Source organism: Labeo rohita, unplaced genomic scaffold (genome assembly GCF_022985175.1).
Source record: "Labeo rohita strain BAU-BD-2019 unplaced genomic scaffold, IGBB_LRoh.1.0 scaffold_80, whole genome shotgun sequence".
NCBI classification, from domain to species: Eukaryota; Metazoa; Chordata; class Actinopteri; order Cypriniformes; family Cyprinidae; genus Labeo; species Labeo rohita.
Genome location: NW_026129744.1, coordinates 643,622 through 664,160, shown reverse-complemented (window position 1 = coordinate 664,160; position 20,539 = coordinate 643,622). Strand labels below are relative to the sequence as shown.

The 20,539-nt window shown below is 34.7% G+C and overlaps 3 protein-coding genes across 3 annotated transcripts; 1 reads left to right on the top strand and 2 right to left on the bottom strand.

Annotated features, from left to right (window-relative positions):
• Nucleotides 1-3: 3 nt before the first annotated feature.
• LOC127162011 (tetraspanin-10) lies at nucleotides 4-5,857 on the top strand (the record flags this gene model as incomplete). Its single annotated transcript, XM_051104786.1, is given in 4 exon segments — nucleotides 4-22; nucleotides 25-472; nucleotides 3,285-3,307; nucleotides 3,310-5,857. Coding segments are annotated over 4 exon segments (795 nt in total), but the record flags the coding sequence as incomplete, so codon positions are not given.
• A 220-nt stretch (nucleotides 5,858-6,077) lies between these two features.
• pde6ga (phosphodiesterase 6G, cGMP-specific, rod, gamma, paralog a) lies at nucleotides 6,078-8,881 on the bottom strand. The gene is made up of 4 exons (XM_051104788.1): nucleotides 8,829-8,881; nucleotides 6,986-7,180; nucleotides 6,860-6,900; nucleotides 6,078-6,755 (listed from the first exon to the last, which is right to left on the bottom strand). The coding sequence occupies exons 2-4, from the start codon at nucleotides 7,126-7,128 to the stop codon at nucleotides 6,679-6,681; spliced, it is 261 nt and encodes an 86-aa protein (XP_050960745.1). The 5' UTR covers nucleotides 7,129-7,180; nucleotides 8,829-8,881; the 3' UTR covers nucleotides 6,078-6,678.
• Nucleotides 8,882-10,320: 1,439 nt separating this feature from the next.
• On the bottom strand, nucleotides 10,321-15,673 carry LOC127162010 (butyrophilin-like protein 3). Its single transcript, XM_051104785.1, has 9 exons — nucleotides 15,483-15,673; nucleotides 13,800-13,804; nucleotides 13,346-13,699; nucleotides 12,924-13,193; nucleotides 12,590-12,697; nucleotides 12,134-12,175; nucleotides 11,344-11,382; nucleotides 11,103-11,129; nucleotides 10,321-10,967 (listed from the first exon to the last, which is right to left on the bottom strand). The coding sequence occupies exons 1-9, from the start codon at nucleotides 15,671-15,673 to the stop codon at nucleotides 10,873-10,875; spliced, it is 1,131 nt and encodes a 376-aa protein (XP_050960742.1). The 3' UTR covers nucleotides 10,321-10,872.
• Between the last annotated feature and the right edge of the window lie 4,866 nt (nucleotides 15,674-20,539).

Below are 20,539 nucleotides of genomic sequence, written 5' to 3'. Positions count from 1 at the left end.
CCATCCAGCTGGAGCGACTACATTTTAAGTATCTCCTGGTCACGAGCAACCTGCTCTTCACTGTTCTTGGTCTGGTCATGCTGGTCGTCGGCTTTTGGGGCCTGATCAACAAAGAGTCCTTTGCTCAGGAGAAGATCAGTGGCATTGGGACGGACCCTATGCTGCTCTTTGCATTCCTAGGTCTCGTTCTGGCCCTGCTGAGCTTGACGGGATGTGTGGGGGCGCTGCGGGAGAACATGTGTCTGCTTCAGACCTTCTCAGCTACAGTTTTACTCCTGGTGGTGACTCAGGTTCTGACGGCGATCGTGTTGTACAGCCTGCAAGGTCAGATCGTGGAGTACTTGCGCTCGGGCATGTTGGCCGCCATGGTGCGGTACCAGGACGACCTGGACCTGAGGTTCATCACTGATGAGATCCAGACGGGCCTACAGTGCTGCGGGGCTGATACCTACAGAGATTGGGAAATCAATGTGTGAGTGCAGTGAGTGGAAATCGAGAGAGGGGCTGACATCATGAGTAATTTCATGGGTTCAAGCAATGAAGTAGTCCAAAGTTAAATACACAGATTATACAAGCTAATTTGTAATGTAGAGCCGCTCCAGTATTTAATGCTTTCCAGTGGGTTCTGGACTCATAGTTTGGCCTGCATATTGTTTTTGATCCTATTCAGACTTTTCGTGCTTTCCAATGTATTTAGTTTTATCACGCAATCACCCTTATTTCGCCAATTATGATTACACATTATAAATAAATAATGGCTGTGTATAACTGAATTTTAAAGGTGAAGCATGTGATTTTCCTATTTTAATGCAGGGTTTCTGAAACTGGAAGTTCTTGATGGAACTGTGGGAGTTTCATGGAAAATAATTAAGTAATTAAATCATAAATATGTCAATTAAATTAAATTAAATTAAATTAAATTAAATTAAATTAAAATAATCCAAATAAAACATCCTTAATATTTCAGGTCATAATTTAGGTCATATTTGAGCAACAAATCACCTTCTGATTCAACCAATAATGTGAATTTAGGGAATTTAGAGATTACCTGTACCTTGAATAGTTTGTGTGAACAGTGGCACTGAAAGCAGCAAGAGTTTCTGATTTTGTGGAATTATATTTTATAAACTATATAAAATGTTAATTATAAACTTTTTGAAATTAATAATAATGCAGTATTATATTTGTAGTTGATATTATTATTGTTGTTGTTATTGTTGTTATTATTATTATTATTATTATTATTATTATACTACCGTGGTTATTATTATTTTCACCACCACAACCACCACCAACAACAATAATACTAATAATAATAATTTTTTTCTGCAGTGATTATTATTATTATTATCACCAGTAATAATAATAATTATTATTATTATTAATAAATTATTCTGCAATGGTTTATTATTATTATTATTTTTTTATTATTACAGTAATGATGATATACTTTTCAAATTTAAATAAATATTGATATTACTTTTTTAATTATTTTTATTATTATATAAACAATTTGAATATTTGCAGTGAATATTACTATTATTATTAATATTATTATTATTATTATTATATTTTCTGCAGTGGTTATTGTTATTTATATTTTTTCTGCAGTGGTTGTTATAATTATTTTCACCAATAACAACAACAACAATAATAATTATTATCATTAGTAGTAGTATTTATTATTATTATTATTATTATTATACCCTGGATTCATTCAATTTGTCAAAATGCATCAACTGAAAGCTGATAAATAAGTTTCTATTGATGTATAGTTTGTTAGGATAGGACAATATTTGGTCGAGATACAACTATTTGAAAACCTGGAATCTGAGGGTGCAAAAAATAAAAAAATAATATTGAGAAACTCACCTTTAAAGTTGTCCAAATAAACTTCTTAACAATGTATATTACTAATCAAAAATTAAGTTTTCATATATTTACAGTAGGAATTTTACAAATTATCTTCATGGAACATGATCTTTACTTAATTTCCTAATTATTTTTGACATAAAAGAAAAATCAGTAATTTTACCCATACAATGTATTTTTGGCCATTGCTACAAATATACCCCAGCGACTTAAGACTGGTTTTGTGATCCAGGGTCACATATTTTCTGTAGTGGTTATTATTATTATTATTTTCCTGCAGTGGTTGTTATTATTATTGTTCACCACCACCACCAATAATAATAATTATTATTATTAGTATTTATTATTATTATACAAATTATTATAGATTTTACAAATTTAGATAAAAATATTATTGATAACTAGTTTAATTATTATTATTATTACTATTATTATTATTATATTTTCTGCAGTGGTTATTATTATTATTTTCCTGCAGTGGTTGTTATATTTTTTCACAAATTTAGATAAAATTAGTATTTATTATTATTATTATTATTATTATTATTATTATTATATTAATTATATTATATTTTACAAATTTAGATTAAAAAAATCATATTATTGATAACTTGTTTAATTATTATTATATTTTCTGAAGTTATTATTATTATTATTATTACTATTATTATTATTATTATTATTATCACTATTGCTATTACTACTATTATTATTATATAGATAATTATATTTTTCTGCAGTGGTTATTATTATTATATTTACCATTAATAATAATGATAATAATAATAATTATTATTATTATTGTACAACTATTAGTATTATATTAGCACTAAGTACTGTTTTGACTATTATTATCAAAACAAATGGGGTTCGGTGGATAAAAAGTTTGAGAATTTCTGTATTATACACAGGTTTAGCTTGTTGGATGACAAACAACTGCAAAATCCTATGGGCTTCCATTAAAGGAAAGCCCTGACTTACATCTAGAGACCAGAATATCTGAGAGACTTGGACTAGTAAACAACAATGGCATATAATGCACTAAAAACACTGTCTTAGCAGCTGTTAGCAAACACATGGCAACATCCTAGCATGACAACAAGTTTTAAAATGACCAGTTTTGGCTTCAGCTAGTAAACAAACACCTAGAAACCACACAACAACATTCTAAACACCAGTCAGATGATCTTAGCAACCAAGTTGCAATGCCTAAGCATGCACCCCAACACTATCAATAAATTATCACTCACTAATTCCTCAGAGAATATAAAATATACTTGTTTTTGCAATAATGTTTAATCTTTTGCAATAACAAATCTCACACTTGAAGTACCCGGAACTAAGCAAGGATGATGTCATATGTTGCAAACACATCTGAGTGTGTCTCACTGATATCCATTTCTTTGGCACAGGTATTTCAACTGTTCTGCTCCAGGGTCCAGGCGTGCGGAGTGCCCCCCTCGTGCTGTATAGACCCCCTAGAGAATGGGACAGTGTGGAACACCCAGTGTGGAGTGGGTGCACAACAGCTGGATGAGTTCTCAGCCCAGAGCGTGATCTTCCTGGGCGGCTGTCTGGGCAGCATCTCGCGCTGGATTGAGCAACACAGTGGAGTGATTGTTACGGTAGTCATCATTCTGCTGGGCGTCCAGATACTCACTCTATTCATAACGACCCATCTGCTGCAGAAGATACAGTGGAGCAGAGCTCAGCATGATGCATATTTACAATCACTGCAATAAATGGATTCAGATGTTTTTAATAACAGAATATTGTACCATGGGGATAATAATTCCAGAAAAATGCAGAATTCACTGCATCTGACATCTGGAGATGTTAAGTTGTTTAATCTGCAGACAAACAGTCTAGGAATTTTATATAGCATGCAAAATCTTAAAGGCATTACAAGGATTTATTTGGTTTTCATTGTTTGTATATGCTTTCATAAAACATCTAGCCTATTCTTAGTCCGTCAAGCTATTCAAAAGTATAAATCTTGCAAACATGACTGTTCTACCTAGCAAACATGATTTTGTTTGTTGTTTCGAAAGCGCAGTTTATAATGCAACACATAGTGAACATTATCAGGTCAACTTCTGTCATGTAGCCTAGATGAAACTGTTTGCAAAAAATCTAGCTAGAAAAAGGTAACATATCAATAGTGAAATTAAATAATGAAATAATGAATAATGAAAACTCTGTCATTAATTACTCACCCTCGTGTCGTTACAAACCCGTAAGACCTTCGTTCATCTTCGGAACACAAATTAAGATATTTTTAAATGAAATCCGAAAGCAACCACCATGTTCAAGGGCCAGAAAAGCAGTAAGGACATTGTTAAAATAGTCCATGTGGCATCAGCGGTTCAACCGTTATTAAAAGAATTATATAATAACAACTCTATTCAACAATTTTTATCTTCCGCGCAAGTCTTCGACGCGTGCTCACGACAGTAACACGACGCATGGGCGTGCATTTCTCTTCTTGCAAACAAGGCGCAGCACATCCGGGTTCCCTATCAGTCGGTCACTCCGAGTTACGGCGGTGACGACGTGATGTCTTCGTTTCTTCCTTTAGGGAACGAGGGTTACATACATAACCAAGACGTTCTATGTCAGAACACACTATGTGTTGTGGTACTCTTGTGACAGTGCATCGACCGACACAAAAAAGAAGAGAGGGAATTGTTGAAAGTCATTTTTGTTTACTTTGCGCACAAAAAGTATTCTCGTAGCATAAAATTATGTTATATATAACAATATAAAAATGTGTTCAAGTATTGGTTGACATAATATAATTTTTCCAAATCGATGATTCTATAACTATAAGGCTCTAAAAGGTAAAACCTCGATAATGTTTAAAAGAAAACTGCAGATGCACATAACTCATGCAGTAGATTGCGACACAATGCATGCGTCAAACATAAATAACTTGTATTCTGAACAACATAATTAGTTACAAAGAGAGATAAGATTTTTAAAAAAATCCAATTTGCACTTGCCTTACGGCTTGGTCAGTTACCCGGATGCACGCCCATACTCTGGAGATAGTCGGATGTTAAGAACAGCATTGATTGCATTTTGACAAACTAAAGTTAATAATTAAGACACGTACGAGCAGTGTTAATTAAGATATTAGCCTTACATTTCACCTAGCTGACCGAAAATGATAAGAACAAACACAAATGTTGTCAAGACTCTTGCCCTGGAAATCCTGGTTCAGTTTGGGCAACAACAAACACCTTTTGTTCCTTGATTTGTTATGACTTTGGGGAGTCTATAGTACTCAAAATGTTTTTCCTAGTCCGACCGATTAGTACAGCACAAAACATGACAATAATTGATCATTTTCAGCAGAAATAATCAGCAAAATCTGCGAGTTTCCTTAGATTCAGTGGCATTGTTTACGTTTTGTGTCGCCAATATGACCGACTGATGACGCGGAAACCCTCTGTTCGCGTTCTAAACAACATTTCTTTAAATACAAAAAGAGATACGATAAAGAAATTTTAGAAATAAAAACCTGGCATTAAATACTTAGCCTATATAACATTAAAAACTTCACTCACACGTTTATTATTAAACTATTCTTTCGATAATGTTTAAACAAGCAACTTGCCTGAGTATCGGTTTAATGGCACAAAAGTTTGAATGTAACTCAGTGGCCCTCTTGACGGACTGAGGGACTTGCAGCAAACATAATCCATCTTTAGTGCTTCCGTCTGCGTTCGCTTATTTGCATAAAGCGTGTTACTGGCCCAAGAATTTATATTTTACATCCATATTAGCCGTACACAAAAATCATTTATGGTTTTATATTGGTTCTTTATGTAAACATTTGTGCTGGTGTCTCGCATTTTTCACGGCGTCTCGCACGTGTTTCGGCATTCTGAAAGTTAAAAGTTCAAATTATGCAGACCTTGTGTTTTTTTTTTATTGCACCATTCATCTCATGTTTTTAAACGCAAAAACACGTTCTGTGTGAATGTTTTCAATAAATAAACATTTAAACAGCTGTTAATGAATTGCAAAAGACTTGTTTTTATGTTGTTTTATCTAATGCAGTGGCCCATGAAAACCACATCTTGCTTTAAAGTTTACAGACTGCATAATGTTTCAGTTAGTGACCAGAGGTTGAGAAACCACGCAGACGGTTGAAATGTATGAAAATAATCAGACTTTATTTTATGTCCAAACCCTTTCAGTGCTACCCAGGAATGAGTCGGGCTCATTCTTGTATGGTTCTCCAGCATATAAGGCCAATAAACTGGGCCAGGCTCTCACAGAGAGCTGCTCCCAGCACTCGCGCTATGGGCAGACACTGAGAAACCCAAACTCATTTTGAACATTTGCAACTTGACAAAATAAAAACATAAACATCCATTGTAAATAATTAAAAAAAAAAAAAAAGTATCCACAACTCATGCTACCTTTAGTACACTGATGTTTGCAGGGTTATTTGGATGCAAAAGCATAAAAGCAAGAAGTGAGACCTAAAATGCCCATTGCATGTCAATACTATAGCACATACAATAATAAAGGTAAAAACAGAGTAAGAAAAGGTTATCTGAAATTAGCATTGAAATTAGTGACAGAGTGAAATTAATCCAGTTCTACAAGAAATTTCAGTTTGAAGAGGTAGATTAACTAAGATCCAGTTCCTTATTGCCGATTTATTTACGCTGTTGTCCATATGTAATTAACCTAACATCTACCAAAGATATTGCTGTATATAAATAGTAATATTTAAAAGACATATTAAGGTGCAGGATGTTGTTCAGCAGGATGTGGGAACAGAAAGTGACCTCATATAATGCCATACTGGGCCAGCTCATGTAACTCCAGGTGACTGTACGCCTCCCATGGACAGATCACGTTAAAATCTGTGAGAGAAAAAATGTCTTAAATGACCTAAATACATAATAAGGAGCATGTAATATTTATTATATAATAATATTGTTTTGACTAAAAAATGAATTGTACATACCAGTTCCCAATCCCTCCATTCCAGGAATATCTTCACCAAATCTGAGAATAACAACATTAATTAACACAGGTACAACATGCAAATACATAAAAGATAAATAAATAAATGCACTGAAAGTATTTGTACCCAATGACACCCTTTTTGGGTGGCTTGCTCTTGAATTGCCGTGTTGACCTCTGTTTGAACTTGGGTTGGCCCTTTCGGGGACTGCCGGGCACCGTGGTCCGTGTGGCAATCTTGCTGCTCGCTTTAGGCTTGGAGACATCCATATTCACAAGATGGAAACCAACAGCAAGTACTGCTCACTGAAATAACAATGGTCTGTAAGAGATTGAGAGGATGAGACTATTAATCTATTGTTAATCTTTAGATATGCAATATATTCCAGTTGCATTGCATTTTTTATGATAATCCAAATGCAACTAAAAATAGATTATAAAGTGAACCTATTAGTTTTCACCAGATGATTGACTGTCTATAATAAAAAATAAATACAGTGTCCAGACATGTGATAATGAAGGAGGTCCCTTTAATCGCCCTTACAATAATCAAGCCCCCCTGTAATCTGCTGTCCTGAGGGTTACTCAATTAATCTCATTAGATAAAGGTCAGTGCACAATAAGCAGAATGAAATCAAACTCTTCCTTTCATGAGCTCAAACATAAGAGCTAATTGCTTGTTTACTGTGTATAGTAAATGTGTTCAGAACAGTGGAGACAGTGAACTGAACAGATCCAGACACTTAAGACACACTTTAAAAAATCTAAATGTTGTGCATTAGTTACAAAACATATCAAAGCAAGACACTACCTGCATCTTAAATGCTGCAGAATTTTCCCCCTCTTCACTAAATATTCTTCATTTTTGCTTAATGTTTTAAATCAACTGTTTTGGTGATTTTTAGTAGATGAATGAAGTCAATTCTCCTCAAGTTCAGACAGGTGTAGTTTATCACATTAAAGGCATGCTCCTTCAAAATGGAGTAAATTGTAATTAGCTGTTAATGTTTTTATCATTCATCAGCTAGTAAAAAATCAATCTGAAAGTAATTTCAGCGATATTGTTTCACTGTTTTGTTACTGTTATATCTGTAAAATAGACTTGTGATTCTTATAAAACTTAGAATGAATATAAATGTACACACATAACAATATATCCATTGTTTTATCATTACCTACTATAGTAAAAAAAAAAAAAAAATATATATATATAAACAAAACAAAAATATAAATATTTGTTTTAATCTGCAAAGGTCTGATAACATTTATTCAAATATTTATTTAAATTTTATGTGTTTTACAAAATGACTGTTGGTCAAAAACAACAAATGTTTTCATTTGTTGTTATTGAAAATCAGAGTTATTCCACCAAATATTGGTTTCTTAACTCTTCTGAAGTTAAAACATTGTTATTTTCTAAAAATTTATAATATAATATAATATAATATAATATAATATAATACAGCATCTTTTTTTGTTATTTGTCATTTTATGAAGAAAAAAAATGCTTTAAATAGAAACATTTTTATTTAAAATTAGGAAGAAATGTCATCAGTAGTTTACAGAATAAAACAACAAAATTTTTACTCAAACTCTAAGTTTTACTCAAACACATAACTGAAAATCATAAATCCAGAGAAACTGGGAATTTTCGAGAGGTTTTCGAGAAAATTTTCGATTTCATGACTTACAGCAAATACATACAATGAATTATTTGGTTTAACCGATAAATCGATAGATTTATTTATTCTTCTTCTTTTTTTTTTTTTTTTTTTTTTTTTTTTTTTTTTTTTTTTTGCTTTGCATTGAGACACCCTAGAAATATGCCTATATATGCAAAAAAATATATAATTCATACTATATCAGTATAACCATTCACTATACCAGGAAATTTAAGCCTAACAAAAAATATTACAAACCATTTCCTTCCTGTATGTTCCTTCCTGTTCTTTCTAAACAGGTTTACTCACCTGCTGATCTTTTGTCTGTGTCTTTGAGTGTGTTGAGGTTTTCAGGATGTGGCTGTCTGTCAACACACACTCTTCTATCAGCTCTTATATAGTTCTGAGCATCATAAGATGATTAAACCTGCACATGATGGTCCTTCCTCTTTCCAAAATAATCTAGCTGTCATCAGCCCCCTAAAATAACAGGAGGCAACATCCAGATACATGTGTAAGATTAATCCTGCTTGTTTTCCATAGTTCATGCAATATTAAATTAGACATATGAGGTTTGGTCCATTTGGATTAAAAATTTGTATTTGTGTTTTTGATTTTGCTTCATTTTTTTATAATTTTAATGTATTCACAGTTTTATAAGACTAAGACTACTGAAAATATCTTTGTTTTACAATTTTATATTCATTTTTATTTGCAATTATTTTTTATAATATTTGTATATTTATTGTATTTTATTATATTATATTTTTATATATTAATATTTTTACTTTACATATGGCATTTAAAAATTAAAATATATATATATATAATTTTGCACAAATTATCTTTCAAACTATGGCATGACTTTAAAAGTGCCTGGGTTTAACTAACATGGATAAAGCAAAAGGCCTGTTAGTCATATTTATGCACACATAACCTTCAGCAGCTCACGTATTCACACACACACACACGACACGTCCAGTGTGATGATCCTGATCTCCATGTTCTCCTTATGCAACAGTTTTTCTGAATCATCCATTCAGACGTCCCGTGTGTGCTGCGAGTCCCCTGTTCAGTGTGATCAGCAGTCTGTCAGATAATCTCCACATCTCTATTCATTCAGAGAATAGATTAGCATGCCCCTTCATCCAGACAGTCACCCTGCCACTAACTCAATTAACGTATCAGTCAATTCACACAGTTAAAATGATGACTAAAATAGGAAATTTTTAAAGCATATTTCTAGACTGTACATCTCATAGAGACAGGTGCTGGTTTCACTGCAAAGCAATAAGTCCATAAAAGACTGTTTAATAATTACAAAAACACATACCAGACAATACATTTCATAAGCTGCAATTTTAAATTCTATGTAAAGATATATTGCAATTAGTGGTATAAGGCAGGCATTATTTGCTATCGCTTGCACTTGAGCAATAATAATAAAAAAAAACAAATTTAAAAACAGAAAAATAATTTAGCATGAAATTCCACCACAAGACTTTTGACTTGCAGCAGTAAGTAACCATCTAGCAACCACTCAGCACACCATTAGACATTTACAGATAAAGTAAGTCTAGTTTATTCTTTTATTTTATGAGCAAGTTACATACATCAACAATGCACAAAAACAAAATTGATTAGTAGTGTTAATAATAATGGGGTTAATGTGACCAGTTGAAGCTCAGATTGTCTGTTTGCTGACACATGCAGGTGGGGCTTGAAAATATATTAATAAAATCTATTTTTTCCTTTTTTTTTTAATTAATTAATTTATTTTTTTAAGGAAAAGTCAGAGGCTAAAGGACACATATATTTGATGGTTTATTTAAAATGGACTACAGAAGATATTAGTTTCATTACAATCTGTTTTCTTCATTGTACATACAGACAGCAAGCAAGGAGTCTTCTTTGACTCCACCCCAAATATACAGGATTCAAGCGTTCAAATTTTACCAATTAAATAGTAAGTAGCTAGCGCCACCATCTGGCAAGAATAGAAATAGAACTTCATTTGAGTTTAAAAAGAACAGAATAGAAACTTTGTTTATTTAGCATCACATTTGGGTGTTATTTAAAACATTGCATAAACTTGCATTGTAAGCATTGCCTTGCAGATATTTATTGCACAAATTCAGTTAATTGAATAATTGAATCACCTACACTGAATAATGTACATATTTACTCTGTGTTAACTGTGATAAGATTAGAAAAAGCTGTCATTGTTGCATTGCAGCCTATTTTTGCATTATCATCAGTTAGAGATTTACACAGCCCTAACCTCAGTCAAAATTCAGTACTGCTTTCCATATGGGTCAGACGTCCATTTAAAGATAATTTCATCTTTATCTTCTTATGGTTCTGTTTTGTCATGTATCACTTCTTGCCCATGTTCAGGCACAATGAGACATGAATTATTAGACGAATCAGCATCCTGAGTTGCATTCACTGTTAAAATATTGAACATATTGAACAAATATTGAACACTGAGACAGACCTGAACCATATGATTGCATTTGTCCAGTGACAGTTTGTATTCTACCAAACTCTTATGGTATATAGATATAAAAACTTTTTACTGACCCGTGTCTGTTTCTAGATGCGTGATCACTAAAAACAGAAAGAAAGTATTGTTATATAGGGCCCAAAACAGATTAGAATTCATCAACAGTTTTTAATATTGTTCACCACTTGAAACAGCAAAAACCAAGATCAGTTTACATTTGAATTTTATTCATATAAGAATTTATATATGCATTGTTTAGCAATGAATTTTATTTAAATGTTATTAATCACTTAATAAGGTCATAAAAAACAAATTCACCTTTTGGCATCTTCTGACTCTTTAAAAGTTCATCATGTTCTAAAAAAAAAAGTCAAAATAAAGACAAGATGAAAGAACATTGAAATATAATTTTTGATAATCAGTGTTCAAATGTATTAACATCACATGTAACATCTGGTAATTAAATTAATAATTTAAATACACATGCATACAATGTAAACATGCATTTATTATGTTTCTAAACTGCTATAAAATCAAATAAATCTCATTTTATTTATAAATAAATGTGACCCTGGACTAAAAACCAGTCATAAGGGTTAGTTTTTTTTTTGCAATTGAGATTTATACATTACCTTGAATACATAAGCTTCCCATTGATGTATGGTTTGTTAGGATAGGACATATTTGACAGAGATTCAACTATTTGAAAATTTGTCATCTAAATATTGAGAAAATCACCTTTAAAGTTGTCCAAATTAAGTTCTTAGAAATGCATATTACTAATCAAAAATAAAGTTTTGATATATTTACAGTAGGAAATTTACAAAATATCTTCATGGAACATTATGTTTACTATGAATCCTAATGATTCTTGGCATAAAAGAAAAATTGTTCATTTTGACCCACACAATGTATTTTTGGCTACTGCTACAAAACATGCTACTTCAGACTGGTTTTGTGGTCCAGGGTCACAAATACAGTGTGTTCATTGTTTTACAGATGAAAACAGAGTTCATAATTAATTAAGTATGGGATAATCCACAGCTATGTGTGCTGATGATTTTAAAACATGGCATGGAAGTAAAGAACCACTCGATGCAAAACTGACCATGTTTTATTCTCCTGTTCTCAGTCTGTAGTTGATTGTTTACTGGGGGAAAAAAAAAAAAAAAAAAAAAAAATCAGAATAAAGACAAAACAAAATTAAATACATAACATCATTATGGACACTTGTTTCCACTAGGAGATAAAATAAAATTAATAAAAGTAACTGTGACATTTTTATTTCACACTTCTGACTTTTTTTTTGCAACTCTTGACTTTTCCTGACAGGATTACGAGATATAAACTTGCAACTTTGAGGAGGGAAAAAAATGAATTTTGAGGAAAAAATCTGAATTGTGAGACAAAAAGTTGCAGTTATATAGAGGTAATTGATTCACTGCATTCTGAAGAAATTTCAGAAAAATAGATTACAATTATTGTATTATTTCACAACTCTGAAAAAAGAGACTTGAAATAAAAAGTGAAACATGTGACTCAAGCTTAAATACAAAAATTTTACCCTTGTATTCATGAATGAACACAGCTATCAGTATTGCAGAAAAACCACTGAGAACAACTACAAGTGAAAACAGGATGGCTGATGTCCTCCAAAGATTAAACATATTATCTGTAAAACAAAACAGCGACACACACTGAGAACACAGTCCAGTGAAACATTTATTTCTGTTTGATTAAAAATGATTAATAATGTAAACAATTATATATTTTTTTTATTAGAACATATACAGCAATTACTGGTAAATGATGCACTGAATTGATAATCAGTCCTACTATTCAACTGTATCAAATATCCATAAAAATATAAATTGCACAACAGAAGTGTCCATACTTACTTGTGGTGCTAATCGGTGTCTCCAGCATGTGATGTCTTAGTTTGACTCTGCAGTGAATCTTGCCACTCTGATGTACAATAACAGTGTGTTTCACACTGAATCTGTCTGTGGTTCTGTGTTTCTCTGTAGTTTCTGGACTCAAACTGACTCCTTCACTGTTCAGCCACTCAAGATCAGGTTCAGGATACCAACCTTCAGATTCACACTGTAGATGAAGCCCTCCTGAATCATCAAACCCATCTACAGTGATTACTGGAGGATGTCCTACAACTACAGATCAATAAGAAGAACATGCATTGAGTAATTTTTTTTTTATTTTTATTTCATTATTATTATTTTGCCTAAAAACCTGTTTTTGATTTGCTGGTCTTTTTTAACCCAGCATTTTAGTGAGCAAATGACAACATCCACCAATTACTTACCTTCAACTTTAACATTAAAAGTGGCTTCATCATTCCAGGATTTGGACTTAATAAAACATTTATAAAGTCCTTCATCAGAGACTTGGACTGATGAGAGTTTGAGTGATGTGTTTCCTGTCTGTAGTTCTTGATGGATCAGTTTTGTTCTTCCTCTGTAGGACTCAATCTGATTTGTGTTTCTGTCTTTATGATCCTCATAGAGATGCACTAGTTGTGAATGTTTCAGATCTGGTCTAGACCACTCCACTCTCATGTCCACAACACTGATGTTGGGTTTGACTGAACAGGGCAGAATCACATCTTCACCAGCTACAGCAAATACAGAATCTGCAGGTCCAACTGCCTTATACTGCTCTGTAAAAGAGAAAGAAAGCAGAACTAAACTGCATGTCATAATTTAATACATTTAAAAATTATTATCCTCTTTCTCAGTCTTTTGTCTCATGTAACAAACCTGCTCTAGAAACAACACAAGACACACAGTTTCCAAAAAAGCATGTTAAAGCAGCATCTGTTCTCCTTCCACACATCAACTCTGTATTCATTCAGCTGAGGATTCTTTCACTTCATTAGGTTAAAGTTTTTACTAACATCACTGCTGTTCACACTTTTATAGATATGATTATTTGTCACACGGCTTATTGTAATATTGATTTTTCATTCAAAAAGCCCAGTTTTGTACATGCATGAGTTGTTTTGTACATGCATGTGCAGTTTCTACACAACAATCAAACAATTACGACTGATCAATATTTCATGCACATTAGTTTATTTATATGTTAAGTATCTGAGTAATGTACAATGAACTAGTCATTATTGCAAAATTAATCTCTACAGTTGGACAATGACCAGCTCATTGTACATTGTCCTTTACATAAGTTACTTATTAAATCTCCTTCCCTCTTTCTTTTACACATGAACACACAATTCAGGCTTTTAAATAATTACCTGATCTTGAATATGTAGCTCCAGTAATAATCAGGAGGGTCAAACAAATTAACTTCATCTCTGAAGGACATCTATGCTAAAAGAAGAGAAAATATGCCAGAAAACATACAAAATGGTGTGTTAACATGCATATGTTTTATTTTAAAATAAAACCCTGAAAATCTAAATTCAGTAAATCTTTATTTTTTTTATATCTAAATTTTTATATTTAATATCTATATTTCTATATTCCTAATTCTTACCTTTAACTCAACACTGTTCTCAGGAGTGTGAATAAATGATATGATAGATCACACAGAGCTCATTCCTCGACTGATTTTACTTTATCATGTCATTAAACAACTGTGATAACATAGTCCCTCCCATCATTACCACTTAACCTGGGCTGCTGAAATCAATGTCTTCAGGCTTTGACTAGTGTTTATAAATAGCATTTATGGAAGGGTGTGATTTAAACCAGTTTGCAGGTTCTAACTAGTTTAACTAACTGGTTAAGTGGGGTAAACACATCTTCGCCCTTTTAGAGAGCAAGCACACCTTATTGAGGTGTTTCAAACTTAGCTTTATATCAGAATCAGAATCAGAAAGAGCTTTTATTGCCAAATATGCTTATGCATACTAGGAATTTTTTTAGTGTCATTAGCTTCCAGTACACAGAGACAACAACATACAGACAATAAACATAAGATAATACACATACGTAAATATAAATAGACAAAAATTAGAAAGATAAATTGAGAAGTAAATAAGTGGTATGTACAATTGCTATAGATGACAGAATAGAATAGAATAGAATAGAATAGAAAGAGTAAGAGATGCAGGGATGTGCTAGGATGGGGGTGGTAACTAATAAATAAAAGGTTTTGCACATTTTTATTGCACAATGGGGGGAACATTTACCTGTTCATAAGGAGAATTGCCTGAAAAAACTGTTCTTGTGCCTGGTTGTCCTGGTTTTTGGGGCTCTGTAGCACCGGCCAGATGGTAAAAGTTTAAAGAGATGATGACTTGGATGTGAGGGATCCAGAGCGATTTTCTGAGCTCTTTTCCTCACTCTGGATGAATACAGTTCTTGAAGGGTGGGCAGGGGAGCACCAATAATCCTCTCGGCAGTCCAAACTATTCTCTGTAATCTTCTGATGTCTGATTTTGTAGCTGAGCCAAACCAGACAATGTGCAGAGAACAGACTCGATGATGGCTGTGTAGAACTGTTTTAGCAGCTCCTGTGGTACGTTGAACTTTCTTAGCTGGCGAAGGAAGTACAACCTTTGTTGGGAATTTTTTACAATGGAGTTGATATGATTGACCCACTTCAAGTCCTGGGAGATCACAGATCCCAGGAACTTGAATGTCTCCACTGTAGCCAGAGTGACGTTCATGATGCTAAGTGGGGTGAGTGTAGGGGGGTTTCTCCTGAAGTCTATAATCACCTCCACTGTTTTGAGCGTGTTGAGCTCAACTCTTTAACCTCCTGTCTGTAAGCAGACTCTTCACCATCCTGAATGAGGCTGATGAGCGTGGTGTCGTCTGCAAACTTCAGAAGCTTGACAGAGGGGTCTTTGGAGATGCAGTCACTGGTGTAGAGGGAGAAGAGCAGGTCTTCTGAAGACCTGGCGCACCTCGTCTTCACTGATCTGAAGAGCAGGAGGGGGGTTGCTGGAGGTGTTAGTGGTTGTGAAAAGAGATGGTCAGAACGGATGTGGGGGGTTTCGAATCTACAATAAAACCCATTTAGGTCTTCAGCAAGTCGTTGGTTTGCCCCAGTGCTGGGGGATGGCGTCTTGTAATTTGTGATGCCTTTCAGACCTTTCCACACTGAAGCTGGTTTGTTTGAAGTGAACTGATTTTCTAACTTTTTTTGCATAGGTCCTTTTAGTCACTCTAATCTCATATTCAGTGTGTTCCTGGCCTGATTGTACAAGACTCTATCCCCTTTTCTGTAGGCATCCTCTTTGGCTTGATGAAGATGTCTGAGTTTTGTTGTATACCACTGCTTATCATTGTTGAATGTTAAATAAGTCCTGGTAGAAATGCATATATTCTCACAGAAACTGATATATAATGTTACAGTCTCTGTGAGTTCGTCCAGATCGTTTGCAGCAGCTTCAAAAACACTCCAATCAGTCCATTCGAAACAGGCTTGTAAAACCCGCTGTGTTTGATTAGTCCATTTCCTTAGTCTTTAATACGGGTTTAGCTGTTTTCAGTTTCTGCCTGTAGGTCGGTATAAGATGAACCAAACAGTGATCAGACAGTCCCAAAGTTGCCCGTGGGACAGAGTGATATGCATTCCTTATTGTGGTGTACCAGTGATCCAATATATTACTGTCTCTGGTGGGACATATAACATGCTGACTGTATTTAGGCAGTTCACGGGAGAGATTTGCTTTGTTAAAATCCCCAAGAATGATTGAAACAGAGTCCGGGTGTTTTTGCTCCGTGTCTGCGATCTGATCAGCGATTTTCTGTAAAGCTAGGCTCATGTGAGCTTGCGGTGGAATTGCGGTGCAATTTTAGAAATACAGTAAGTCTTTATATGTGGTGTTTGACGTGACAGAAAATTCCCATGATGCAAAACGAATTACAGTTACTGACAGTAAAGGGCATTTGAAGTATTATACAGGGTGATATACAGTAAATAACTGTAGAAATTACAAAAATGTCTAACGGGGTACCTATACTTTAAGCAACTTTAAGCAACTAAATACCTACAGTTTGCTAGATATCTAAACTTTTAAAGCACCTACTGTATTAATTTGTTTGCATGAGGCAAGAGCTAACCTGTTATTAAAAAATAAAATAAAGTAAAACCATTACCTGCAAAGTCGATTTTAAAGCTTGGCTCTGTGATTCTTGAATGTATCTATTCCGCAAAAAAAAATGCTATTATGCTTTCGACTGCCACTGATAAATAGTCTAACAGGAATTAAATAGAAATCTTACCTAGAGTCACAAAATAAAAGCCACATACAACAGATGCTTTAAGAAATGGTAAAAATAAACATATAACACTGAATGGTCTAATGAATTTGCTTTATAAAGTATATTACAATATTAAAAATGTTTTTCAAGATATGTTACTTGTGAAAATATTTCAAATATATTACAACATTTCTACAAACGATTGTAAATAAGGTACATATATTTTAAACCCACTAAAAGTTGTATCATTTCACAAGTTATTACACAAAATAATAAACATGAAATATTCTTTAAGTAAGAGTAAAATAAGTATGTTTCTGTAAAGATACTAAAATGTCACAAAAAGTATGCTTGTGTTTTAGCATACTTCTTAAAAGCTCAGCATATAATTATCACCAAAGTACTACTAGTATACTTTTTAAAAATATTTTAAAATCCAATTCAGTATATTTTTAAAGCACTTCAAGTATGTTAGGAGTACAGTTGTACTATAAATATGTGATCCTGGACCACAAAACCAACCATAAGGGTCAATTTTTTGAAATTGAGATTTATACATCATCTGAATAAATAAGCTTTCCATTGATGTGTGGTTTGTTAATATTTGTTCGAAATTAAACTATTTGAAAATCTGGAATCTGAGGGTGCAAAAAAATCAAAATACTGAGAAAATAGCCTTTAAAATTGTCCAAATGAAGTTCTTAACAATGCATATTACTAATAAAAAAATTATGTTTTGATATATTTACGGTAGGAAATTTACAAAATATGCAACTTATGACTGGTTTTGTGGTCCATGGGTCACATATACTATATGAATTTTTATTACATTTAAGAGTATTTCTTATTCACCTAATCTGTTTCTCTAGCATGTGATGTCTCACTCTGACTCTGCAGTGAATATTGCCTGTCATATAAAGTCATGATTCACACTGGATCTCTCTGTGATTCTGTGTGTCTCTGTAGTTTCTGAACTCAAACTGACTCTTAGTAGCCACTTAAGATCAGGTTCAGGATACCAACCGTTATATTCACACTTTTTCAAGACAAAGTAAAATAGAAATACTCAACACACTATATCACGCATAAAAACAAGGTTACACATACATACACATTCAGTTTCCTCTACCGTTGAGTTCCTTCCATCATAACAGCTGATACATGGGCTGCTGAAACCATTCTCTGTGTGTAGACGTGTCTTCAGACTTTGACTATTATACCTGCCATTGGTGGAGGCAGTGATTTAACATTTTACAATCAGTTTGTAGGATGTTATAAGATGCTATTTACTATGTACAAAGCACAATCACACTTGGAACACAGTCTTTTTTCTGTATTCATTAAGATTGTAAATGTTTTTTAGCTATTGTTTCAGAAACTAATACAAAAGTGTATTCTCTCAGTAATGAGGACATTTAGTTTCATCAGTAAACATAACATAATGTTAATAATTTTTTTAAATGCAAGAAACAAGTTTAAATCATCCTTAAAAAGATGTTAGAGCACTGTAATGTACAGTCATCACATCATACATTACACTTTCATAAATGTGCGAGCTCTGACGGAAGAAATGCCATCACTGAATAACTTTAATCTGTTCATCATAATATCACATGGCTTCAGCAGACATGGAGTAGTGTCATATGGACCACTTTTATGATAATTATGACTGCAGTATTATACCTATGCAAGCACAATATTCATAGAAACAGTCTTATAAAGAATAATATTCCTCACGTTTTTCTGACTAGAAAACAAATTCAGCAAATGCTGTTATAACAAGCAAAGGGAATGTGCTGGAGATGGAGATGTGCTTTGTCTCATGGACTTGAAGATCCTTATCAAGTCTGTGGAGATGATACAGTTAATCTGGCAGTTACAGAGAAGAGCACAAACTAAAGAAACTGTCACACCCCTGAACTCTTTAGTTGGTTTCTACCATCATTTCCCCCTGCAGCTCTGTGTGTTTTGGTTTCTCCCTCATTGTCTGCACCTGTGTGTGTTAATCAGTCTGTCTATTTAATGTGTGTGTTCACAATCATGCTTGTCGGACGTTAACGTTACCTCCCTGTGTTTCCTGTGTTCCTTGTGGATTATTAAAGACTGTTCGTTTCACTACGTTGTTGTTCCCCTTCAGGAACTCGAGCCGCGTCGAAACGCTATGGGAACGCCTTCAGCGTGACCGCGCTCTGAATCACGTGTGCAATCAAACCAATGGAAGAGCGAGATGTCATAGGCGGGTGACGTCACTGACCAGGAAGCATAAAAGCACGTGCACCAGAACGAGCGACAGCTTCTGTCTTTCAGCAGCGCTCTGTGTGTGTCTGTTCTGTACTCGTTTGGTTGCTAGTTTGCCCCGCTTTCTTTTTGAGTACAGCATGTCCAAAAAGACTGAGAAAACCAAGAACGTTGGCAAGCCAGGTTTTAGAGCGTGTGTTCCTCCCTGCTCACGTTACATCACGAGCGGGGATACACACGCTCTATGCGTGGCTTGCCTGGGAGCGGAGCACGCTCTGCTACCGGAAGGCTCTCTTCGAGGAGGGAGACTTCACCAGCGTTCCCCGCCGGTCTGGTCCCGCTTCCGCCGAGGCGGAGCGGCGGCTGCACTCGTGGGGTTCGCAACTGGATCTGGTGGAGGGTATGGAGACGGGTGACCCCCTATCTCCTGCCTCACCCACCAGATCCGCTGCCCGACGCTTCCCATATCTTCCTCCGAGGAGATTGATGTGGTGAGCGTCGATGAGGTCGCAGTACCTCAGTTTCCCCAGTACGAGGAGCTGTTGGTGGTGGCGACTCGGGCTGTGGCCAAGCTTAACATCAGTTGGCCCGCCGAGCCTCTAGTCGAGCCGCAGAAAAGCAAACTGCATGAGAGATTTCCGCGGTCTCGGCCACCTCCAGCGCACCGGAGCCTTCCCTTTTTTCCTGATCTCCACATTGAGGTGTCGAGATCATGGAATTCACCCTTCTCGTCCCGCTTGTTCATCCCGGCCTCTTATAACTACGGTTATGGAGACCGCCCGTGCCATTGGGCGGTCTATGGCAGCCCTTGTGGTCGTGGAGAGACATCTCTGGTTGACCCTGTCCGACATAAAAGAGAAGGACAGGGTCTTCCTGTTGGACGCCCCGCTCTCGCCTTCTGGTCTGTTCGGCGACGCTGTCAATGCTGGTGGGCCCCGAGCAGGGTCTGGTAATGGAACAAGAAGTAGCCACTCTCCTGAGGAAGGAGGCCATCGAGATGGTCCCTCCTCACGAAAGAGAGTCCGGGTTCTACAGCCAGTACTTCATTGTTCCGAAGAAGGATGGAGGCCTGCGTCCCATTTTAG